The following is a 25467-nucleotide window of genomic DNA, read 5'->3' on the forward strand; positions in this document are numbered from 1 at the left end:
GGACGTGGGGGGACACGGGGGGACACACGGGGGAGGCACGGGGGGGCACACAGTGGGGGCACGGCCGGGGGACACCCGGGAGGGCACATGAGGGGCACACGGGGATGGGGGAACACGGTGGGGACACGGGGGGACACCCGGGGCGGACTCACGGGAGGGGGCACACGGAGCACGCCCAGGCCGGGGGGCGCACAGGGGGCACACAGAGGGGTGGGCACCCACGGAGGGGTGTCCTGGGCTGCGTCCCATGGTGGGGCTGCATTTTCCACCCGCGGAGGAATCCCGAGGTCAGCTCCGGACCGTCCCCCCCGGCATGTTTGGGGGGGTCTCATGGAGGGCGGGGGGACCTCCGGGCCGGGCAGAGTCCTCACTGTGCCGGGGGTGGGGGGATGAGTCAGGAGCGCTGCCTTCCCGTGGGGGGGGGGGGGGGTGGAATCTGAGCAGGGAGGCCGGAGGGAGGCTGGCCCTGCGCCGACCCCCTCCCCGGCCGGTGCAGGGACCGGTCCCGCACCCTGCCCTGCTCCCTGCGCCGTGAATCAGCAGTTTGGGGGGTCCATTCCCAGGGCTGAGTGCCCCCCCTCCAGTCCCGTCCACCTTAAAAGCCGCGGGCGGCTCCACCTTAAGGCGGGGGAGGGGGCGCGGGGGGGCGGTCCCCCCACCTCCCGGTCCCGGGGCTGCAGTGGCGACAGCAGCGGTCACAGGAGCGGCGACAGCGGCAGCTGCGGAGCGTCAGCCCCGCCCGGCGCCGCCTCCCGCATCCTGCAGCCCGCAACCCGCATCCCTGAGCAGCATCCTGCATCCCGCAGCGCGGGCAGCATCCTGCATCCCTGGGTACCACCCTGCATCCCTGCGTAGCACCCTGCGCTACTGAGCATCATCCTGCAGCCCGGGCAGCATCCTGAGAGTCCTTGGGTACCACCCGGCATCTCTGAGCACCATCCCGCATCCCTGGGTACCACCCGGCACCCCGGGCAGCATCCTGCATCCCTGAGCCGCATCCTGCACCCTCGGGCACCGCTCGGCACCGCTGGGTACCATCCCGCACCCCGGCTGCCACCTGACCCTTAGGCTGTGAGCAGCACCCCGGGTGACACCCGCCGCCCCCGAGCACCAGCCGCCCCCTTGGCCGCCCCTCTCGACGCCCCCCGACCCCCGCCATGGCCGAGCCCAGCTCCGAGTGCAGCATCAAGGTCCTGTGCCGGTTCCGGCCCCTCAACCAGGCCGAGATCCTGCGGGGGGACAAGTTCCTGCCCGTGTTCCAGGGGGACGACAGCGTCGTGGTAGGGGTGAGTCAGTGCGGGGGGCGCGGGGACCCCCAGGATGCGGGGGGCGGGGGGGGCGGGGGCGGTATCCCCAGTTTGGGGGGTAGCTGTCCGGAGCGGGGGCGCTGTCACTTGGGGGGCAGAACCTGTTTGGGGCGGGGGGGGGGAAGTGGTCCTGGGTGTGGCCACTGCCCCCCGGGGCTCTTCCATGCCCCCCCTTACCCTCCCCCCCCCCCCCCATTTCCAAGGTTCCCGGCACTCCCAGTTCCCCCAGTGCCGGGAGGGGGGGGGTGTGTGTTTACAATGAGCGGAACCGCCCTGACCCCCGGGGGGGGCACGGCCGGGCCCCCAAGCAGCGGCGGAGGGGGGGGGGGGGTTGCCGCAGATCCCCCCCTCCCCCTCCCGCTGCGGCCCTGCCCTTTGTTAGGGGCTCATCCGGGGGACGTCTCAGGCCCCCAAAATATCGCCACCCCCCGCCCCTCCATAACGCCCCCCCCTTGCCCGGGGGGGGGGGGGGGGAAGAAACGGTCCCGGGGGGACAGCGGGGTGTGGGGGCGGGGGGTCCGTGGATGGGAGGGGGGTGCCTGGATGCGGGGGGGAGGGGTCAGTGGGCGCGGGGGGTGTCCGTGGATGGGGGGAGACCGCGGATGGGGGGGAGGTGTCCGTGGGTACGGGGGGGCCCCTGGATGCGGGGGTGGCTCAGTGGGTGCGGGGTGGTCCGTGGGTGAAGGGGGGCTCAGTGGGTGCGGGGGGGCTCAGTGGGTGCGGGGTGGTCCGTGGGTGCGGGGTGGCTCAGTGGGTGCGGGGGGGCTCAGTGGGTGCGGGGTGGTCCGTGGGTGAAGGGGGGCTCAGTGGGTGCGGGGGGGCTCAGTGGGTGCGGGGTGGTCCGTGGGTGAAGGGGGGCTCAGTGGGTGCGGGGGGGCTCAGTGGGTGCGGGGGGGTCCGTGGGTGCGGGGGGGCTCAGTGGGTGCAGGGTGGTCCGTGGGTGAAGGGGGGCTCAGTGGGTGCGGGGGTGTCCGTGGGTGCAGGGGAGTGTCCGTGGGTGCGGGGGGGTGTCCGTGGGTGCTCAGTGGGTGCGGGGGGGTCCGCGGACGGGGGTGCCGCGGTGCGGCTGTGCCGGCGCAATGCGGGGGGCGGCTGCGGGGGCAGTTGCAGGGGCGGCGTTGCGGGTTTGGGGCGCGGGTTTGGGGTGTGGGGGATGCGGGGGCGGTGGGGGGGGGGGGTGGGGGGGGGGGCTGTGGGGTTGCGTGACCGGCGGCGGGCGGGGCCGCGGTGCTGCGGCGGCTGCGGGGCGCCGGGGGGGGGGGGGAGCCCGGGGAGAGCGGGGGCGCGGGCTGATGTCGCCGGCTGTCCCCGTGTCCCTGCGTCCGTGTGACCCCATGTCCGTGTGACCCCATGTCCGTGTGTCCCCGTGTCCGTGTGTCCCCCTGTCCGTGTGTCCCCGCGTCCCCGCCTCAGCACCGGGGCCTGGACAGCTCCCGGCGTGGGGTGGGGGGGGGGACGGAGGGGCTGGGGGAGGCTCTGGGGGTCTCTGGGGGTCTGTATCGTCTATGGGGGGCTGAGGGCTCTATGGGGGACCTGGGGGGGTGGGGATCCTTGGGGATCTAGGGGGGGTCCGCGGGGGGTCTGTAAGGGGATGAGGACTCTGTGGGGATGGATGAGGTCTCGGGGGGGCTTTGTGGGGTCTGTGGGGTCCACACGGCGGCTGGGAGGTCTATGGGGTGTATGAGGGTCTATGGGGGCCTACAGGGAGCTGAGGGGTCTTATAAACCCACAGGTTTTATGGGGGCCTGGGGGGTCTGTGGGGATCTGTAGGACAGCTAAGGGGTCTGTGGGGGTCTGTGGGAGGCTGGAGGGGTCTCTGGGGGTCTGTAGGGTGGCTAAGGGGCCTGTGGGGGCCTATGGGGGTCTATGGAGGGCTGGGGGGCCTATGGTTGCCTGTATGGAAGCTGAGGGGTCTGTGGGGGTCTATGGGGGATTGGGTGCTTGTGGGGGTCTGCGAGGCGGCTGAGTGTTCTGTGGGGGTGTATGGGGGGGTCTCTGAGGAGGCTGAGGGGTCCTTGGGGGTTCGTGGGGCTGTGGGGGACTCGGGGGGTCTGTGGGGATCTGTGGGGAGTTACGGGGAAGTCTGGAGAGGTCTGGGGGTCTGTGAGAGGTTGTGGGGAGTGGGGTCTGTGTGGATATTGGGGACCCTGGGGCGTGTGGGGGCTGGGTACACGAATGGGGGCTGTAAGTGGGGTTCAGGGTGGGTATAAGGGGACGGAGTGCCAGAGGCCCTAAAACCACCCACCTCCCCTCCTGGCACTCACTGCACCTGAGTGGACCCTGCCAGCGGAGCCCTGAGACTGCCACAGCCCCCCCAGCACCTCGGGGGGGAGGGGTCTCTCTGGCCAACGACCCCCGTGTGGCTCCCGTTGTGTCCCCCCAGGGCAAACCCTACGTCTTCGACCGCGTGTTCCCCCCGAACACCACGCAGGAGCAGGTGTACCACGCCTGTGCCATGCAGATCGTCAAGGGTGAGGGGCCGGGGACCCGCGGGGACAGCTGGGGACACCCGGGCACGCCGGGCAGGGGGGCCTTGGGGTGTCCAGAAGGCTTTGGGGGCTCTGCAGGACTTTGAGGGGGGGGTCACTGGAAGCCACGGGGGCTCTGGGGTGTCCTTTGAGGGTCACTGCAGTCCCCAGGGTTCTCGGGGTGTCTGTGAGGTCCTTCGGGGTGTCCTGGGGGCTTTGGGCATGCCGGAGGGGCTCAGAGCTGACCTCAGGTCCCTGAGAGGGTCGAGGACACTTGGGGTTTCCAGAGGAGTCGCTTGGGGTTTGGGGGGTCCCGGGGGGTTCCTGAGGGGTGTTTGGGGGTCCCGGGGGGTTCCTGAGGGGTGTTTGGGGGTCCTGGGGGTGCCCTGAGGGGTGTTTGGGGGTCCCGGGGGGCCCACACCCACCTTCGCCCCCCAGATGTGCTGGCCGGGTACAACGGGACCATCTTCGCCTATGGGCAGACGTCATCGGGCAAGACCCACACCATGGAGGTGAGGGGGCACTGGGGGGCTCCGAGGGGGCTGGGGGGGGGCACTGGGGGTGCCCTGGCACCGGCTGGGTGTTCACTGCCCCCCGCCCCCCCAGGGGAAGCTGCATGACCCCCAGCAGATGGGCATCATCCCCCGCATCGCCCGCGACATCTTCAACCACATCTACTCCATGGACGAGAACCTCGAGTTCCACATCAAGGTGGGCACTGGGAGCACTGGGAGGAGCTCTGGGGGGAGCACTGGGAGGCCAGGCCGGCCCTGGGCTGACAACCCGATCCCCTCCCCCCAGGTGTCTTACTTTGAAATCTACCTGGACAAGATCCGGGACCTGCTGGACAGTGAGTGGGGAGGCACTGGGAGAGACTGGTGGGGACTGGGACGGGGGCACTGGGAGAGACTGGTGGGGACTGGGACAGGGGCACTGGGAAGTGCTGGGAGTCAGTGGGGAGCCCTTGGGGGCAAACTGAGAAGTAGTGGGTGGGTCCTGGGAACTACCAGATGATTACTGGGAAGAACTGGAAATCAATGGAAGGGGACGGGGGAGATCTGTAAGGAATTAGATGGTTACTGGGAAGCACTGGGAGTCAGTGGTGGGGTACAATGGGGCACTGGGAGGCACTGGATGATTGCTGGGAAGCACTGAATGGGGACTGGGAAACACTGGGAGGCACTGGATGTGTACTGGGGAGCGCTGGGAAGCACTGGATGTGTACTGGGAAGCACTGGGAGGCACTGGATGGGGACTGGGAAGCACTGGATGGGGACTGGGAAGCACTGGGAGGCACTGGATGTGTACTGGGAGGCACTGGATGTGTACTGGGAAGCACTGGGAGGCACTGGATGTGTACTGGGGAGTGCTGGGAAGCACTGGATGTGTACTGGGAAGCATTGGATGTGTACTGGGAAGCACTGGGAGGCACTGGATGTGTACTGGGAAGCACTGGATGTGTACTGGGAAGCACTGGGAGGCACTGGATGTGTACTGGGAAGCACTGGATGGGGACTAGGAAGCATTGGATGTGTACTGGGAAGCACTGGGAGGCACAGGATGTGTACTGGGAAGCACTGGATGGGGACTGGGAAGCACTAGGAGGCACTGGATGTGTACTGGGAGGCACTGGGAAGCACAGGATGTGTACTGGGAAGCACTGGATGTGTACTGGGAGGCACTGGGAAGCACTGGATGTGTACTGGGAAGCACTGGGAGGCACTGGATGTGTACTGGGAAGCACTGGATGTGCACTGGGAAGCACTGGGAAGCACTGGATGTGTACTGGGAAGCACTGGGAAGCACAGGATGTGTACTGGGAAGCATAGGATGTGCACTGGGAGGCACTGGATGTGTACTGGGAAGCACTGGGAGGCACAGGATGTGTACTGGGAAGCACTGGATGTGTACTGGGAAGCACTGGGAGGCACTGGATGTGTACTGGGAAGCACTGGATGTGCACTGGGAAGCACTGGGAGGCACTGGATGTGTACCGGGAAGCACTGGGAGGCACTGGATGTGTACTGGGAAGCACTGGATGTGTACTGGGAAGCACTGGGAGGCACTGGGTCTGTACTGGGAAGCACTGGATGGGGACTGGGAAGCACTGGGAGGCACTGGGTGTGTACTGGGAAGCACTGGGAGGCACTGGATGTGTACCGGGAAGCACTGGGAGGCACTGGATGTGTACTGGGAAGCACTGGATGTGTACTGGGAAGCACTGGGAGGCACTGGGTCTGTACTGGGAAGCACTGGATGGGGACTGGGAAGCACTGGGAGGCACTGGGTGTGTACTGGGAAGCACTGGGAGGCACTGGATGTGTACTGGGAAGCACTGGATGTGTACCGGGAAGCACTGGGAGGCACTGGATGTGTACCGGGAAGCACTGGGAGGCACTGGATGTGTACTGGGAGGCACTGGATGTGCACTGGGAAGCACTGGGAGGCACTGGATGTGTACCGGGAAGCACTGGGAGGCACTGGGTGTGTACTGGGAAGCACTGGGAGGCACTGGATGTGTACTGGGAGGCACTGGATGTGCACTGGGAAGCACTGGGAGGCACTGGATGTGTACCGGGAAGCACTGGGAGGCGCTGGCAGCTCCTGGGGCACTTCGGGAGGCCGCAACCCCCCTCTCCCGCCCAACCCCCCCAGTGACCAAGACGAACCTGTCCGTGCACGAGGACAAGAACCGCGTCCCCTACGTCAAGGTGAGGGGCAGGGGAGGGTCCGGGGGGGGCACTCCCGGGTGGGGGATGGGGTCGGAACCCCCTGAGCCCCCCGTGCCCATCCCCCGCCAGGGCTGCACCGAGCGCTTCGTGTCCAGCCCCGAGGAGATCCTGGATGTCATCGACGAGGGGAAATCCAACCGACACGTGGCTGTCACCAGTGAGCGACACCGGGGGACACGGGGGGACACAGGGGGACACGGGGGGCACGGGGGCACGGGGGGGCACGGGGAGAGCACGGGGGGACACTGGGGGGACACCGGGGGACACGGGGGGACACGGGGGACACGGGGGACACGGGGGGCACGGGGGACACGGGGAGGCACGGGGGGGCACGGGGGGACACGGGGGGACACGGGGGAGCATGGGGGGACACAGGGGGGACACGGGGGACACGGGGGGAACGGGGGGACACAGGGGGGACACGGGGGGACACGGAGGGACACGGGGGGCACGGGGGGCACGGGGGGCACGGGGGACACGGGGGGCACGGGGGGACACAGGGGGGACACGGGGGGACACAGGGGGGACACGGGGGACACGGGGGGAACGGGGGGACACAGGGGGGACACGGGGGGACACGGAGGGACACGGGGGGGCACGGGGGGCACGGGGGACACGGGGGGCACGGGGGGCACGGGGGGACACGGGGGGCACGGGGGGACACAGGGGGGACACGGGGGAGCGCGGGGGGCACGGGGGGCACGGGGGGACACGGGGGGACACGGGGGGACACAGGGGGGACACGGGGGGACACGGGGGGACACAGGGGGGACACGGGGGGCACGGGGGGACACAGGGGGGACACGGGGGAGCGCGGGGGGCGTGGGGGGACACGGGGGGACACGGGGGACACGGGGTGGGAGCTGGGACATCCCACCCGTGCACGGCTGTCACCTGTGAGGGGCACGGGGGGACACGGGGGGACACGGGGGGACACGGGGGGCTGGGTGTTGATGGGGGTTGGGCACAGGCTGCTGGGGGTCCCTGGGGTGCCGGAGGCGTTGTGGGGAGCCACGGGGGACCCTGTAGGAGTTATGGGGGTCCCTGGGGCTTTCAGGGGTCCACGGGGTGAGTCGGGGTGCCGGGAAATGAACGGGTCCTTGAGCAGCACTGGGGGGCTTTGGGGGGCACTGTGGGGGTCTGTGAGCCGTTTTGGGGTGCAGTGGGGGCACTGCGGGGGTGCTGCCCGTCCTGGGGGTGCCCCCAACGTGTGCCCCTGCCTGCAGACATGAACGAGCACAGCTCCCGCAGCCACAGCATCTTCCTCATCCACATCAAGCAGGAGAACGTGGAGACGGAGCAGAAGCTCAGCGGGAAACTCTACCTGGTGGACCTGGCGGGCAGCGAGAAGGTGGGGGGACCCCAAAGGTGGGGGGACCTCAAAGGTGGGGGGACCCCGGAGCTGTGGGACTCCAGAGCCGGGGGTCCGGGGGGGCGGGGGAGATGGGCTGGGGTACGGGGCACTGGGAGGGCACTGGGAGGGCACTGGGGGAGGGTGTCCCCCTTGGAAGGGTGGGACCTGTGTTAATGAGGTTTTGGGGAGCATTGGGAGGGGGGGCCTGGGGCAGTCTGTGGGGTTTTGGGGGGGCAGTAGCGTTTTGTGGGACACTGGGAGGGCGGGGGTCTTGGGGGGTCCATGGGTTTTTTGGGGCCATGGGGTTTTGGGGACCATCAGGTTTCAGGATCGCCGGGCTGGGGTGGGGGTCTCTGGGCGGAGAGTGTGTGCACTGGGGGTCTCCTGACTGATGGCACCCTTGGGTTGGGGTTTGGGGCCACCCCAGGGAGGGGTCCCTAGGGTAGGGGAGCACACGGGGGGTCCCTGAGCTGCCGCCCCCCCAGGTGAGCAAGACGGGGGCTGAGGGAGCCGTGTTGGACGAGGCCAAAAACATCAACAAATCCCTGTCGGCGCTGGGCAACGTCATCTCGGCCCTGGCCGAGGGCACGGTGAGACCCCCGCGGTGCCCGGAGTCCCCCCCGGTGTCCCCCGCTCGTGTATCCCCGCCATGTGTCCCCTATGCCCCCTCCCCAGGGTCCAGGGGCAGGGACACTCCTGCTGAGCCCCCTCCCCCCCCCGTGCGCCCCCTCAGTGTCCCCCCCGGGGGTCCTGGGGTGGGGGACACTCCCTGAGCACCCCCGCCGTGTCACCCCCCCTATTGAGCCCCCCTGCCCACCCCGTGTCCCGCCCCGGGGTCCTGCGAGGGGGACACCCCCTGACCCCGGCGTGTCCCCAACCCGAGCCCGCTGTCCCCTCCCGTGTGTCCCCCGGGGTGGAGGCTGCCCCGCTGAGCCCCCCGCCCCCTCCATGTGCTGCCCCCGGGGGTCCTGCGGGGGTCTCCCCGCTGACGCCGCCCCCTCCCCCCGCAGAAGGCGTACGTGCCCTATCGCGACAGCAAAATGACGCGGATCCTGCAGGACTCGCTGGGCGGCAACTGCCGCACCACCATGTTCATCTGCTGCTCCCCGTCCAGCTACAACGACGCCGAGACCAAATCCACGCTCATGTTCGGGCAGAGGTGGGGGCTGGGGGCGTCCCGAACCTCCCCGCACCCCCCCTGAGTCCCCCCTCATGTTCGGGCAGGGGTGGGGGTTGGGGGGACCCAACTGAAGCCGCCCCCCGCACCGGTTGTGTCCCATGTGCCCCCATGGACCCATCACCTCCAACCCCATTCCAGGAGCTCCCACTGCACCTCCAGTGCCCCCCACGTAGCCGTGACACCCCCACTGCCCCCCAGCTGCCCCCACGGACCTGTTCCAGCCCAGCCGCACCCCAACAGCTCCTGCTGGACCCCAACTTCACCCATCACCCACTGCACCCCGGGAGCACCCCTTGTGTCCCAGCCACACCCCAACGGCACCCAGTGCGCCCCAAGTGCCTCCCTGCACCCCACGGGGGCTGCATTGGGGTCCCCAGACCTAGGAGGGGAGTGGAGGGCAGGTGGCCCCTGGAGTGGCCGCGGTGGCCCAGTGATGGGGAGCAGGGGGTCCCAGTTTCGGGGTGCCCCCCCAGGGCCAAGACGATCAAGAACACGGCGTCGGTGAACCTGGAGCTCACGGCCGAGCAGTGGAAGAAGAAGTTTGAGAAGGAGAAGGAGAAGAACAAAGCGCTGAGGGAAACCCTGGCGCGGCTGGAGGCGGAGCTGAGCCGCTGGCGGAGCGGTGAGGGGCACCCCGAGAGCTGGGGGGGACCCCATCCCACCCCACCTTCCCCTCCAGCCCCCGCTGGGGACACTGAGGCAGAGGGTGTCCCCTGGGAGGCCAGGCTGAGCCACTGGCGGAGCCGTGAGGGGCACCCCGAGATCCAGAGGGGAACCCCAACTGTGGGGAGGGGGCCCCATCACACCCCAACAGCCCCCCCAGCCCCAGAGGAGACCCCGAGGCCGTGTCCTTCACCAGGGGAGGCTGAGCTGAGCCACTGGCGGAGCAGCGAGGGGACCCCCAAGTCTGGGGGACACCCTGAGATCCAGGGGGACCCCCCAGCCCTGGATGGGGACGCTGAGGCCGTGTCCCCCCACAGGGGAGGCCGTGCCCGAGACAGAGCAGCTGAACGAGTCCGAGACCGAGACGGGGCCAGGCGAGGGGCCAGGGGAGGGCCAAGGGGGGGCCCCCGAGGAGCCCCCCCTGAACGACAACAGCTCCTCCATCGTCATCCACATCTCGGACGAGGAGCGCCACAAGTACGAGGAGGAGATCCGCAAGCTCTACAAGCAGCTGGATGACAAGGTGGGGACCCCTGATCCCCGAGACCCCTCCGGACCTGCCAGGGACCCCCTGAGCTCCCCCAGACTTGGGGACCTCCCAGTCTGCCCAGCAGCCCCCAGGACCCTCAGCATCCCGGGACTCCTGGGACGCCCTGGCAGCTCCCAGCTCCCCCCTGGACCCCCAGCCCCCCTTCCCCCCCACCCCGCAGCCCCTCGGGTGACCCGTGTGGACCCTCCTGTGCCCCCCAGGATGACGAGATCAACCAGCAGAGCCAGATCATGGAGAAGCTCAAGCAGCAGATGCTGGACCAGGAGGAGGTGAGGGCCCTGCCCCCCACCCCGTGACACCCCCTCTGTCTGACTGACCCCCTTGGACCCCACCCAGACCCTCCAGGACCCACTTGGACCCCTCTGGGACCCCAACCCAGACCCCCTGGACCCCTTCACCCTGAGTGCCTGGGGGACCCTCCAAAATCTGACCCCTGGGTCCCCAATGTGACCTCACTGGAACCCCCCCAGGTCTCCTTCGAGACTCCCACCTGGGGACCCTCTAGGATCCTTCTGGGACCCCCAGTTCTGACCTCTGGCTGACTCTGCCAGAACCACTTTGGGACCGGTCCCTAGGACCCCCCAGGACCTCTCAACCTGAGCCTCCACCCCGACTTCTGGGTCCTCCTGTGGGATGCCCACCACAACCCCTGGGACTCCCACTCTGACCCCTGGGATGCCCACCATGACCCCTGGGACTCCCACTCTGACCCCTGGGATGCCCACCGTGACCGCTGGGACCCCCACTCTGACCCCTGGGATGCCCACCGTGACCCTTGGACCCCTCTGGACCCCTACTCCGACTCCTGTGCCCCCTGTGCCTCCCCCAGGTGCTGGCAGCGGCGCGGGGCGGGGGGGAGGCGGCGCGCCGGGAGCTGGCGGCGCTGAGGGCCGAGCACGGCGCGGCGCGGGCCGAGGTCACTGAGGTGCTGGCGGCGCTGGAGGAGCTGGCACGGAGCTACGACCGCAAGGCCCAGGAGGCCGAGGACACCGGGCGCCACAACCGCCGGCTCGCCGACGAGCTGGCCCGCACCGAGGTGGGGAACGCACCGGGACACCAGGACAGCCCACGGGGACTCAGCGGGGTCAGGCTGGGAGCCTGGCGGGGACACCAACCGGGAAACCCAACAGGGAAACCCAACAGGGAATCCAATGGGGAACCCAATGGGGAAACCAGTGGGGTAACCCAACAGGGAACACCAACAGGGAACCCAACTGGGAACCCAACAGGGAACCCAATGGGGAACCCAACAGGGAACCCAATGGGGAACCCAATGGGGAACCCAACAGGGAACCCAACAGGGAACACCAACAGGGAACCCAACTGGGAACCCAATGGGGAAACCAACAGGGAACCCAACAGGGAACACCAACAGGGAACCCAATGGGGAAATCGAAGGGGAACCAAATGGAGAAACTCAACTGGGAAACCAACAGGGAACACAACAGGGAACCCAAATGGGAAGCTAACAGGGAAATCAATGGGGAAACCCAACAGGGAACACCAACAGGGAACCCAATGGGGAAACCAGTGGGGTAACCCAACAGGGAACACAACTGGGAACACGACTGGGAACCCAATGGGGAACCCAATGGGGAAACCCAACTGGGAAACCAACAGGGAACACAACTGGGAACCCAATGGGGAACCCAATGGGGAAACCCAACTGGGAAACCAACAGGGAACACAACTGGGAACCCAACTGGGAAGCTAATAGGGAAATCAACAGGGAAATCAGTGGGGAACCCAACAGGGGAAACCAATGGGAGCCCAACAGGGAAACCCAACCGGGAAACCCAATGGGGAAATCAATGGGGGACCCAACAGGGAACACAACTGGGAGCCCAGTGGGGTCCTACTGGGAACCCGACAGGGAAACACTGCGGTGAAGCCCAGCAGGGTCCTGCTGGGAACCTCTACGGGTGCCCCACGGTGACTCACAATGGAGTCCTGCTGGGAATTCCCACAGGCACCCAATGGGGATTTCCAACAGGATCCTACTGGGAACCCAGCTGGGAACCCAGCTGAGACCCCACACTGGGAATTCCAGTGGAGTCATGCTGGGAACCTGACAGGAAACCCAGTGGGGTCCTAGTGGGAGCATCCAAGGGGACTCAACAGGGATCCCTGCTGAGACCCCCCACTACTGGGAACCCCAGAGTGGCTCATCAGCTGTGAATCCAGTGGGAAACCTACTGAGAGACCCCATGGGCACCCAACAGGGATTCCCAGCAGGATCCACGAGGCCACACTGGCAGCCCCCATGGGTGTCTGACCAGGATCCGCAATAGGGTCCTACTGAGAACCCGCTGGGGATCCCAGCTGAGATCCCTCCTAGACTCCACTGGTAACCCCAAATGGGCTCCTCAACCCCACTGGGAAACCTACATGGATCCCATTGGGACCCCCACCCTCTGACACAGCAACTCCCAGAGCCCCCTCTCCCAGGTCCACACTGGGACTCAAAACCCAAACTGGGATGCTCTGAGCCAGGGAAACCCCAAAACAGGAGCCTCAGACTTGGGAGCCCCTTAAACCCCAAACCAGACCCCAAAGAGGGTCCCCTTCCCATCAAGCCACACCCCAAGAAAGAGATACCCCCTCCAAGCAGAAGGGGATTCCCCCCCCGCCTCAAACCAGCACCCAAACTGGGGAACCGCACCCTTTAACCTGGAAGCCAGACTGGGTGCTCCCGCGGCACCCCGCGGGTGGGATCGTGGGGTGCTGGGGGTGGTGCCACGGTGGTGGTTCCAGGGTTACTGAGGGGTGCTGGGGGTGCCAAGATGGGGGTCCTGGGGGGTGCTGGGTTGCTGGTGGCATGCCAGGGGGTGCTGGGAGTGCCGAGATGGGGGTCCTGGGGGCTGCTGGTGGCATGCCAGGGGCTGCTGGGAGTGCCGGCTGTGGTGTGGATGCCGGGGCAGCGGGGGTTCAGGCAGGGGGTGCTGAGGGGTCCCAGGGCAGAGGGTGTTGAGGTGTCAGGGGTGCTGGGGGTGCTGGAGGGGGGCTGGAGGTGCCGGGCTGCCGGGGCGGGGTGTGCTGGGTGTTCGGGGACACGGGGGTGCCAGGGGTGTCTGGGAGGTGTTGGGGTTCTCAGGTGTGGGGGGCTGCCGGGGAGGTGTCGCGGAGGTGCTGCTGCGCCTCGGTCCGCGGGGTGTTCCGGGTGCCGCTGCTCCCTGGTGGCCCAGGGGTCCCCGGGGGGTGCCGGGTGCCGCTGTCCCCGGTGCCAGCGCAGCCCCCTGGGTGTCGCAGGCCACCACGCTGTCGCTGGAGTCGGAGCTGTCGCGGGCACGGGAGCTCGGGGGGCAGCAGCGGCGCCGCGCCGCCGAGGTGCTCAACGGGCTCCTGCGGGACCTGAGCGAGCTGAGCGCCCTCGTGGGCAGCGGCGACATCAAACTGGTGAGGGGCACGGGGGGCACGGGGGGGTCTGTGCCCGGTGGGACGTGCTCCTGCCGTGCCCTCCCCGTGTGCGGTGTGTGCCTGTGCCGTGCTGTGCCCATACCAGAGCCGTGCCGTGCTGTGCCCATACCAGAGCCGTGCCATGTCACACGCATCTGTGTGCTCTGCCTGTGCCATGCCGTGCCCATTCCATGCGCATTCCGTGTCCATTCCGTGCCCATTCCGTGTCCATTCCGTGCCCATTCCATGTCCATTCCGTGCCCATTCCGTGCCCATTCCGTGTCCATTCCGTGCCCATTCCGTGCCCATTCCGTGTCCATTCCATGTCCATTCCGTGCCCATTCCATGCGCATTCTGTGCCCATTCCGTGCCCATTCCGTGTCCATTCCATGTCCATTCCGTGCCCATTCCATGTCCATTCCGTGCCCATTCCATGCCCATTCCGTGTCCATTCCGTGTCCATTCCGTGCCCATTCTGTGCCCATTCCGTGCCCATTCCGTGTCCATTCTGTGCCCATTCCGTGCCCATTCCGTGCCCATTCCATGTCCATTCCGTGCCCATTCCATGCGCATTCCGTGCCCATTCCATGCCCATTCCGTGCCCATTCCGTGCCCATTCCGTGCCCATTCCATGCCCATTCTTTGTCCCCATGATGCCCATGCCATTCCATACGCCCTGTGAGTGTCAGATCCACCCCGTGCCAGGCTGTCCTGTCTGTGCCACGCCATGCCCACGCCATGCCCACGCCGTGCCCCTGCACTGCCCACAGCATTCCCAGGTGCATGAAGTGCCCGTGCCACGCCCACGTAATGCCCCCACCACGCCTCCGCAGTGCCCATGCCATGCCATCCCCGTGTGTGCCGTCCCCACGTGCCACACGCGTGTGCGGCACATGCCTGTGCCACACGGTGCCCGTGCCGTGCCTACATCCTTCAATGCCGCGCCGTGCCACGCCCGCTGACCCGTGTGCTGTCCATGCCGTGCCCATGCCATGCTGCACCTGTGTGTGGCACACACCTGTGCCATGCCATGCCGTGCCGTGCCATACCCACGCTGTGCCATTCCTGTGCCCGCTGCCCTGCCTTGCCATGCCCTGCCCAGCCCGTGGAGGTGAGCGGGGCCATCGAGGAGGAGTTCGCGGTTGCCCGGCTCTACATCAGCAAGATCAAGTCGGAGGTGAAGTCGGTGGTGAAGCGCTGCCGGCAGCTGGAGAACCTGCAGGTCGAGTGCCACCGCAAGCTGGAGGTGACGGGGCGCGAGTTGTCCTCCTGCCAGCTCCTCATCTCCCAGGTGCGCCGGGGCGGGGGCAGTGCCACCGCCGGGGGGACCCTGTGCTTTGGTGGCACAAGGTTTAGTGGCTCCAGGGTTCGGTGGCTCAGAGTTTTGTGTCCCCGGGATTTGGTGACCCTGGATTTGGTGGCACCGGGGTTTGGCGGCTCCAAGGTTTGCCAGCTGAAGGCTTTGGTGTCCCCAGGGTTTGGCGGCCTGGGGGTTCTGTGGCCCCCGAGTTTGGTGGCCCCAGGGTTTGGTTTCCCTGGGCTTTGGTGACCCTGGATTTCTTAGCCCTGGGTTTGGTGGCACCAGAGTTTATTGGTCCAAGGGTTCGGTGACCCTGGCTTTGGTGACCCGGGGGTTTGACTCCCCTGTGGTGGGGGGTCAATGGCTCTGGGGGGTGCCCCTGGGGTTGTTGGGGGGGCTGTTCCCGCGGGGGTCGCTGTGCCCCTGGGGGTATCAGGGGGTACCTGGGGGGGTGGTCCTGGGGTTGGGGGTTGCCAGGGTGGTGCCCCCGCGGGTGTTGGGGGTATGGTGCCGGGGGGGTTCCGGGAGCTGGGGTGCCCCCGCGTGCCGGGGGGTGCCGGTGCCCCCCGGGCGGAGGCTGAGGCCGGTGCCGGTGCCGCTGCAGCACGAGGCGAAGATCCGCTCGCTGACCGAGTACGCGCAGAGCCTGGAGCTGCGCAAGCGGCACCTGGAGGAGGCGCACGACGCGCTCGGGGAGGAGCTGGCGCGGCTGCAGGCGCAGGGTGGGGGAGCGGGGGGTCGGGGCTGGGGGCAGGACGGGAGCACGGGGGGGCCTGAGGGCACGGGATGGGCACGGGGGGAGCACGGGGGCATGGGGGGAGCGGGGTCTGGCGCGGCTGCAGGAGCAGGGTGGGGGGCGCGGGAGGGTGGGGGGCTCAGGGGCATGGGAGGAGAAGGGGGGGCCGGGGGCACAGGGGGCTCAAGGGTGTGGCGGGAGAATGGGGTGGCCCAGGGGGCTCAGGGGGATGGGGTGGCACAGGGGGCTCAGGGGGATGGGGTGGCACAGGGGGCTCAGGGGGATGGGGGTGTATGGGGTGGCCCAGGGGGCTCAGGGGGATGGGGGTGTATGGGGTGGCCCAGGGGGCTCAGGGGGATGGGGGGCACAGGGGTTGGGGGGGAAACGGGGGGGCTGGGCAGAGTATGGGGGGCTGGGGTTCATGGAGGGGATTGGGGCGCTGGGGGACTGAGGGGGGGGCTGAGGGGTCCCTGTCTCGCTGGGCCCTACAGAGGCCGCGCAGGGGGCAGCTCGGAAGCAGCGGGAGCAGGATGAGAGCGAGGACACGGACGAGGTCAAGGTGAGGGGTGCAGGGGGACACAGCAACCCCGGGGGGTTCAGGGTCCCTGAAGGGTGTGGGGGATTCGGGGGGTGGCAGCTGGGGGTTCTTAGGGTATGTGAGGTGTGCTCGAGGTGGGTGAGGGTCCCTGGGGTGCTGGGGGGTGCTGGGTGATGCTGGGGGTCTGGGGGGTGTTGGGGGGTGCTGGGGAGGCTGGGTCGTTGGGGTCTCTGGGAGGTGTTGGGTGTAGGGGTGTGGGGTCCCAGGACTTGTGGGGGACATGGGTGTGCTGAGGGTCCCAGGAGATGTTGGGGTGTGGGGTCCCTGGGGGTGTGGGGTCCCTGGGAGATGTTGGGGTGTGGGGTCCCTGGGGGTGTGCGGGTCCCTGGGAGATGCTGGGTTCTGGGGAGGTGCTGCGGTGTGAGGTGCTGAGGTCCCCAGGAAAGGTTGGGGTCCCCGGGGGTGCCCGGGGTGCCCCGAGCTGAGGCCCCATGTGGGGCGCAGGCGGCGCTGGAGCTGCAGCTCGAGAGCCAGCGCGAGGCCCAGCACAAGCAGCTGGCGCGGCTGCGGGACGAGGTCAACGAGCGGCAGAAAACCATTGACGAGCTGCGGGAGTGAGTGACCCCGGCCGGACCCTGAGCCCGGCCCTGACCCCTGACCCAGCCATGACCTGGCCCTGCCCCTGATGCTGACCTCAGCCCCGTCCAGGCTGCCCCCAGCCCAGCCCAGCTCTGTCCCTTCCCTGGCTCATCCCTGGAGGGATGGACAGTGGGGGCAGGCAAGGACAATCCCCTTGTGGGTCTGTCTCCATCCATCCCTCCATCCCCCATCCATCCATCCATCCATCCATCCCTCCCTTCATCCATCCATCCATCCATCCATCCATCCATCCATCCATCCCTCCATTACTCCATCCATCCATCCATCCCTCCATCCCTCCATCCATCCCCCATCCATCCATCCACCCCTCCCTTCATCCATCCATCCATCCCTCCATCCATCCCTCCATCCCCCATCCATCCATCCATCCATCCATCCTTCATCCATCCATCCATCCCTCCATCCATCCATCCATCCATCCATCCATCCATCCCTCCATCCATCCCTCCATCCATCCATCCCCCATCCATCCCTCCATCCATCCATCCATCCATCCATCCCTCCATCCATCCCTCCATCCCTCCATCCCTCCATCCCTCCGTCCATCCATCCATCCATCCCTCCCTCCATCCATCCCTCCCTCCATCCATCCATCCATCCCTCCATCCATCCCTCCATCCCTCCATCCATCCATCCTTCCATCCATCCATCCATCCATCCATCCATCCATCCATCCATCCATCCATCCATCCATCCATCCATCCCTCCTTCCACCCATCCTTCCCCTGAGTGCTGTCCATCCGTCCTCAGCCCCCTTGACCTCGTGTCCATCGGTCTGTCCATCCCCTGACCCCATGTCTGTCCGTCCATGCCCCCTGTCCATCCACCCATCCATCCCCTGTTCTCCCTCCATCGAGCCCTGACCCCCTGACCCCTGACACTTGTCCTTCTGTCCATCCCTCCTTCCCTCACCCATCTGTCTGTCCCCTGATCCTGTGTCCATCTGTCCATCCCTGACCCGTGTCCGTGTGTCCGGCACAGCCAGAACCAGAAGCTGGAGCTGGAGCTGGAGCGGCTGCGGGCGGAGCACGAGGCGCTGCGGGCGGAGGAGCGGGCCAAGGCCGCGCGGCTGCAGGAGCTCACGTGAGACCCCCAGGACCCCAACCCCACCCCCAGGGGCCTCTGGGATCCCCTTGGGACCCCAACCCGACCCCCAGGGCTCCCCGGGGCTCCCCTGGGGACCCCCACCGCAGCTCCCAGAACCCACCAGGGACTCCCTGCAGGACCCCAACCCACTCCCCCACGACCCTGCTGACACGCCAGGAACCCCAAACCCCAGGGCCCCCAGGACCCATCCTCGGCACCCTAAACCTGACCCCAGAGCCCCCCAGGACCCCCTGACATCCCCCAACCATCGAGTGACCCCCCAACTTCGGGGTGCTCCCCAACCTTGGGGTGACCCCCGAACCTCAGAAGGACACCTCCATCCTTGGAGTGACCTCCCCATCCTCGGGGTGCCCCCTCAAGCTCGAAGTGACCCTCCCAAGTTCGGGGTGCCCTCCCCTCCGTGTATTGCCCCCCCCCAACCCCGGGGTGCCCCCCTCGGACTGAGCCCCCCTAACTTTGGGGTCCCTTCCCCCAGGCTCCTCTACGAGCGCCACGAGCAGTCCAAGCAGGACCTCAAGGGGCTGGAGGAGACCGTGGTAGGTGGGGGGTCCTGGGGGGCTCAGGGGAGCCTGGGGGGGGTTTGGGGGTCCCTGTGCACCCCCCTCACCCCCCGCCCCCCAGGCCCGTGAACTCCAGACCCTCCACAACCTGCGCAAGCTGTTTGTTCAAGACGTCACGACTCGAGTCAAGAAAGTGAGGGGGAAAAAGGGGGGAAAACGGGGAAAAGGGGGGGAAAAGGGGGGGAAAAGGGGGGAAAATGGGGAAAAAGGGGAAAAGGGGGGAAAATGGGGAAAAAGGGGAAAAGGGGGAAAACGGGGGAAAGGGAGGGAAAAAAGGGAAAAGGGGGGGAAATGGGGAAAAAGGGGAAAATGGGGGAAAATTGGGGGAAATGGGGAAAAGGGGGAAACGGGGAAAAGGGGGGAAAATAGGGGGAAAACGGGGAAAAGGGGGAAAATAGGGGGAAAACAGGGAAAAGGGGGGAAAAGGGGGGGAAAGGGGGGGAAATGGGGAAAAGGGGGGAAAAAGGCGGAAAAAGGAGCGGGCAAGGGGGGGAATGAAGGAACAAAAGAGGGATAAGGGGGTAAAAGAGGGGACAAGTGGGGAGTCTGAAAGTGGGGTATTGGGAGAGTGTGGGGTCAGAGATAGGAAAGGGAAGGGAAGGGAAGGGAAGGGAAGGGAAGGGAAGGGAAGGGAAGGGAAGGGAAGGGAAGGGAAGGGAAGGGAAGGGGGCACTGGGGGGAGCAGGGACGGGGGGTGGTCTCGGGGGGAGCCAAGAGTAGGTTGGGGGGGTCCGGTTCAGGTTGGGAGGAGCCCTTTGAAGGCTGAGGGGATCTCAGCCCAGGCTGGGGGCTCCCAGACCAGGTTGGGGCATTCCCGGATTTGGGGTTGGGGGGGGTCCCAGCTTGGTTGTCACAAGGAAGGGGCCTGGCCCAGGTTTGGGGGTTCTCAGCCTGGGGGGGCTCTCAGGACAGCCGCGGGGGGAGGGCGTCAATGCTGGGCGGGGGGGGCTGATCCGGGGTGTGGGGGTGCCCGTCTGGGTGGGGAGGGGTGATCCCCGTGTGGGGGGCGTTTCCCGGGGAGGGGGGATCCGGTTCTGACGGGGGTGCCGGTGCCCCCAGAGCGCAGAGCTGGAACCCGAGGACAGTGGGGGGCTCCACTCCCAGAAGCAGAAGATTTCCTTTCTTGAGAACAACCTGGAGCAGCTTACAAAGGTTCACAAACAGGTGCGCGGGGGGGGCACGGGGGGGGCGCAGGGGGGGGTTCCCACCCCATAACTGCCCCATAACTGCCCCATAACCACCCCAGGGCCCCTCCGGTTCTGCAGCCTCCCCTCGCTCTCCTGGTGGCCCCTGCAGCATCACCCCCAGCGCCCCTTTCCATCCCACCCCCCCATCCCTGGGTGCCCCCCCCCCCCCCGCTCCATCCGGCCCCCACCCCAGGCTGACCCGCGACCCCCTCGCTGATGCCGGCTCTGTTGCCCCCCGCTGCCTCCTCCCAAGCTGGATCTCTGGGTGTCCAAGGTACCGAGCCCCCCCCGGCACCCCCGCGGGCAGGACACGGGGGGGGATCCCCCCCCACCCCCCCGGGGGGGGGCAATAGACCCCCCCCCGTCCCCTCTGCCCCCCTGGCAGCCCCCAGTTTTGCAGGGTGGGGGGCACCGCTCTGACCGGCACCTTCCTGCCTGCCCCCCCCCGGCTGTGCAGCCCCTCCCTCACTCCCTGCGCCCCCCCCAGCCCCCCTCACTGCCCCCCAAGCACCGCCCCGCTGCTGCATGTGGCACTGCTGGGGGGGCCGGGGCACCCCGGGACACTGCTGGGGGGCTGGGACCCCCACCCTAGGACCGCTGGGGGCACGGAGACCCCCACCCAGGCACTGCTGGGACCCCCACCCAAGGACCGCTGGGGGCACGGAGACCCCCACCCAGGCACTGCTGGGGGCGGGGGGGCTGCAGGGCGCCCCGGGGCTGCCCCCGCCGGTGCGGGGCTGGGCTGGGTGCGTGGTGCCGGTGGGTGCCTGGTGCCGGTGGGTGCCTGGTGCCGGTGGCACTGTCGGAACCGGAGCGGGCTGGTGTCGCTGCCGGTGCCGATGTGTGCCGGTGTATTCGGATGTCGGGGCTGGTACCGGTGCCGGTGTGTGCGGTGCCGGTACTGGTGTGTGCAGTGCCGGTGTGTGCGGATGTCGGGGCCGGTACCGGTGCCGGTGTGTGCGGTGCCGGTGTGTGCCGGTACCGGTACTGGTGTGTGCGGTGCCAGTGTGTGCGGTGCCGGTGTGTGCCGGTACCGGTACCGGTGTGTGTCCCGGTGCGGGCCGGTGCCGGTGGGTGCCGGTACCGGTGTGTGCGGATGTCGATGCCGGTACCGGTACCGGTATGTGTCCCGGTGCGGGCCGGTGCTGCTGTGTGCCGGTACCGGTGCTGGTGTGTGCGGGTGCAGAGCCCGGTGCCGGTACCGGCGGCTGTGGATGGATGTGGATGTGCCGGTGTGCGCGGGTGGCTGCCGGTGCCGGTGCCAGGGCGGATGCCGGTGATGGTGGGAGTGGGTCCCGGTGCCGGTGGGGTCCCGGTGCCGGTACTGACGTGTCGCACAACGAGTCCCTGGCAATGCAGCCCCGGGGCGGGCGGTGCAGAGTGCGGGTGCCGGGGCAGGTTCGGGTGGCACGGCAGGTGCCCGTGGGGGTCCCGGCGGGGGTCCCGGTGCCGGTGCCGGTACTGACGTGTCGCACAGCTGGTCCGTGACAATGCAGATCTGCGCTGTGAGCTTCCGAAGCTGGAGAAGCGGCTGCGCGCTACGGCTGGGCGTGTGCAGGCCCTGGAAGGGGCGCTGAGGGCGGCCAAGGAGGGGGCGCGGCTGGACAAGCGCCGGTACCAGCAGGAGGTGGAGCGGATCCGCGAGGCCGTGCGGGCCCGGGGGGCGCGGCGGGGGCCCGGCGCCCACATCGGTACGGGGGGCACGGCGGGCACCGGAACGCGGGGTGCAGGGTGGGCACGGGGGGTGCGCGGGGAGCTGCGGGGCGGGGGCACAGGTACAGGGGTGCAGGGGGTGAGGGGGGTGCAGGGTGGGCACGGGGGGGTGCAGGGTGGGTACAGGGGGTGCGGGCACATGGGGGGTGCAAGGGAGTGCCCAGGGTGCAGGGTGGGCACAGGGGGTGCACAGGATGGAGCGGCACTGGGTACTGGGGGGCAGGGTGGGCACGGGGGGTGCAGGGGGTGCAGGGGGGGCACGGGGTTGCAGGGGGGACACGGGGGGTGCGGGGTGGGCAGGGGGGACACGGGGTTGCAGGGGGGACACGGGGGTGCAGGGGGGACACGGGGGGTGCGGGGTGGGCAGGGGGGACACGGGGGTGCAGGGGGGACACGGGGGGTGCAGGGTGGGCACCCGTCCTGGCACGCTCTGGGGTTCATAGGGGGTGCTGGGGCTGACACCCCCTGCAAGGGCCGAGGGTCCGGCCCAGGGGGTGTCACAGACTCTGGGGGTGCTCCCGGGGGTGCCGGGTGCCAGCCAGCGCCCCTGACCCCGCCGTGCCCCCCCAGCCAAGCCGGTGCGGCCGGGGCAGGTGCCGTCGCCCACCGGGCTGAGCTACACCAACAGCCTGTTCCAGGGGTACCCCGGGGCGGGCCCCCTGCCCGGCCCCCACGGCCTGTGAGTGGGGCGGGGGGCAATGGAGGGGCATGACGGGAGGGCAGAGGGGGCACACGGGGGTGCAGGGGCATGGGGGCTGCCTGGGGGGAGGGCGAAGGAGGCACAGGGGGGTGCAGGGGGTGTGGGAGGGTCCGGGGTGGGGGCAGGAGGAGTGCGGGGGGGTCCGGGGGGGGAGGGCGGGTGGGGTACGGGGGGTGCAGAGGGCAGGGGGGGATCCCTCGGGAAGGGCGGGGCAGGCTCGGGTTTCTGAGGGGCTGGAGCGGGGGCAGGGCACGGGGTGCCCCCCCCGGTGCCAGCAGTGCCCAGGGGGGTCTCAAGGCCTCTGTCCCCCTGTCGCTGTGTCCCCCCCTCCCCATGCCCCCCCCAGCTTTGCCAGCGGCCCCCCCACGCTGTCCAGCAGCCCCCCGGACTCCTACCAGCAGCTCAACGTGGATAACGGTGAGGGGGGGCCCGGGGGACGTGGGGTGTCCCCAGTTTTGGGGTGGTGCCACGGGGGGGTGGTGGGGGTGTCCCCAAACCGCGCCGCTGGAGCTGCTGCTCTTCCTTGCAGGGAACGTGACAGACATCAACGACAACAGGTGAGGGGGGGCCGGGGCTGGGGGGGTCTCGGGGGGGGGGGGCCCAGCTGACACCCCGTGCCCCCCCAGGAGTGACCTGTCCTGCGCCTGCGAGGCCGAGGAGGCGGCCAAGCTCTTCCCCCTGCGCCAGGAGACGGCGGCCAGTTAATGCCCCCCCAGGTACGGGACCCCCATCCCAGCCCACTCCTCACACACCCCCGGGGACCCCCGCCCCCCTGTCTCAGGGACCCCGGGGATCCCCCCCCAACCCTACACCCCCCCCAGTCCCAGTTCCCCCCATTCCTTGGGTGTCCCCAGCGCTCCCTTGGATGCCCCCAAATCCCTGCACCCCGCTACTCCCAAACCCCTCCCCACTCCTCGGGGTGGGGGTCCCCACTCCTGCAGGGTCTGGGGTCCCCCCCCATCCTTGGGGGACGCCCGGGGTGGGTCTGTCCCCCCCAACCCGCGTGTCCCCCCCCAGGTCCTGCCAGACCCGGCTCCGCTCGCATGTCCTGGTGTCACCCGTGTCCTGTGCTCGTGCCACGCTCGCCCCGTGCCGGGGGGGCTGTCCCCCCCCCCACCAGGACCCCCCCCGGGACACCCCAATCCCGCTGTGGGGGCGGCGCCGGGGGTCGCCCGAGCTGCCTTAACGCGGACCTGGAGAATGTCACCCCCCGGCCCAGCCCCACAAGTGGGGGGCAGCCCCCCCTCCCGCACCCCCCGGGTCCCCTCGCTTGGCATCTCGGCTGTGCCCCCCCCCCCTCCACAGGACCGTCCGGGCCATCCTCGCGTGGGGGTCCCCCGTGCCCCCCGCCCCCCCCAGCGCTGCATGTCCCGCCCGGCGCGGCCGGAGGCTCAATAAAGGCTGGAGATGCTGAGAGGAGCCTGGGGGGCCGCGGAGGGGGCTGGGGGTGCTGGGGGGGCCGGAGGGGCTGGGGGAGGGGGCTGGGGGAGCGGAGTCACACCGGGCATTTGGGGGGACGCTCGTTCCAGGGATGGGGGGACACGGGACATTTGGGGCAGCAGGAAGGACACGGGGGTCTGGGGAGGGGGGAGTGGGACCCCCCCTGCACGGGACGCTCTGCGGGTGTCACACGTGTCCCTGTGGGGTCACAGCTGTCCCTATGGGGTCATACCTGTCCCTGTGGGGTCATACCTATCCCTGTGAGTCACACCAGTCCCTATAGCAGTCACACCTGTCCCTGTGGGTCACGCCTGTCCCTGTGGGGTCACACCTGTCCGTATAGCAGTCACATGTGTCCCTGTGGGGTCACACCTGTCCCTGTGGGGTCACGCCTGTCCCTATAGAGTCACACCTGTCCCTGTGGGGTCACACCTGTCCCTGTGGGTCACACCGGTCCCTATAGCAGTCACACCTGTCCCTGTGGGTCACGCCTGTCCCTATAGAGTCACACCTGTCCCTATGGGGTCACACGTGTCCCTGTGGGGTCACACGTGTCCCTGTGGGTCACACCGGTCCCTATGGGGTCACACCTGTCCCTATGGGGTCATACCTGTCCCTGTGGGGTCATACCTATCCCTGTGGGTCACACCAGTCCCTATAGCAGTCACACCTGTCCCTGTGGGTCACGCCTGTCCCTGTCGGGTCACACCTGTCCGTATAGCAGTCACATGTGTCCCTGTGGGGTCACACCTGTCCCTGTGGGGTCACGCCTGTCCCTATAGAGTCACACCTGTCCCTGTGGGGTCACACCTGTCCCTGTGGGTCACACCGGTCCCTATAGCAGTCACACCTGTCCCTGTGGGTCACGCCTGTCCCTATAGAGTCACACCTGTCCCTGTGGGGTCACACCTGTCCCTGTGGGTCACACCGGTCCCTATAGCAGTCACACCTGTCCCTGTGGGTCACGCCTGTCCCTATAGAGTCACACCTGTCCCTATGGGGTCACACGTGTCCCTGTGGGGTCACACGTGTCCCTGTGGGTCACACCGGTCCCTATGGGGTCACACCTGTCCCTATAGAGTCACACCTGTCCCTATGGGGTCACACGTGTCCCTGTGGGGAAGGGGCGCCCCCTCTCGGTTTCCCACACCCCATGCAGGGATCGCACCTGTCCCCTGCAGGTGTCACACGAGTCCCCTGTGTGGTCACACGTGTCTCTGTGCGGGTCGGGGCCCCCCTGTCGGTTTCGCACGTCCCCAGCAGGGACTGCCTGTGTCCCCTGTAGGGGTCACGCACAAGTCCCCCACGGGGATCACGTGTCCTGCATGGGATCACATGTCCCCATACGGGTCACACACCTGTCCCCATACGAGTCACACACCTGTCCCCCTATGGGATCACACCTGTCCCCTATGGGATCACACCTGTCCCCCTATGGGGTCACACACCTGTCCCCTATGGGATCACACCTGTCCCCCTATGGGATCACACCTGTCTCTCTATGGGGTCACACACCTGTCCCCCTATGGGGTCACACACCTGTCCCCTATGGGATCACACCTGTCCCCTATGGGATCACACCTGTCTCCCTATGGGGTCACACACCTGTCCCCTATGGGATCACACCTGTCCCCTATGGGATCACACCTGTCCCCCTATGGGGTCACACACCTGTCCCCTATGGGATCACACCTGTCCCCCTATGGGGTCACACACCTGTCCCCCTATGGGGTCACACCTGTCCCCCTATGGGGTCACACACCTGTCCCCTATGGGATCACACCTGTCCCCCTATGGGATCACACCTGTCTCCCTATGGGGTCACACACCTGTCCCCCTATGGGGTCACACACCTGTCCCCTATGGGATCACACCT

The 25467-nt window shown here is 68.1% G+C and overlaps 1 protein-coding gene across 1 annotated transcript; it reads left to right on the plus strand.

The window, feature by feature from the left end:
* The first annotated feature begins 492 nt into the window (after nt 1-492).
* Nucleotides 493-23565, plus strand: KIF5A (kinesin family member 5A). Its single transcript, XM_032094075.1, has 29 exons — nt 493-1286; nt 3691-3778; nt 4214-4287; nt 4382-4486; nt 4577-4625; nt 6431-6486; nt 6577-6664; nt 7734-7858; nt 8347-8451; nt 8872-9020; nt 9515-9663; nt 10022-10227; nt 10455-10523; nt 11084-11290; nt 13504-13650; nt 14753-14941; nt 15555-15672; nt 16178-16245; nt 16729-16838; nt 17866-17967; nt 18467-18527; nt 18613-18684; nt 19611-19715; nt 21216-21429; nt 22022-22130; nt 22498-22568; nt 22681-22708; nt 22778-22867; nt 23169-23565. The coding sequence occupies exons 1-28, from the start codon at nt 1158-1160 to the stop codon at nt 22854-22856; spliced, it is 3072 nt and encodes a 1023-aa protein (XP_031949966.1). The 5' UTR covers nt 493-1157; the 3' UTR covers nt 22857-22867; nt 23169-23565.
* The last annotated feature ends 1902 nt before the right edge of the window (nt 23566-25467 follow it).

This window comes from Corvus moneduloides, chromosome 30, assembly GCF_009650955.1.
Source record: "Corvus moneduloides isolate bCorMon1 chromosome 30, bCorMon1.pri, whole genome shotgun sequence".
In the NCBI taxonomy this organism is placed as follows: Eukaryota; Metazoa; Chordata; class Aves; order Passeriformes; family Corvidae; genus Corvus; species Corvus moneduloides.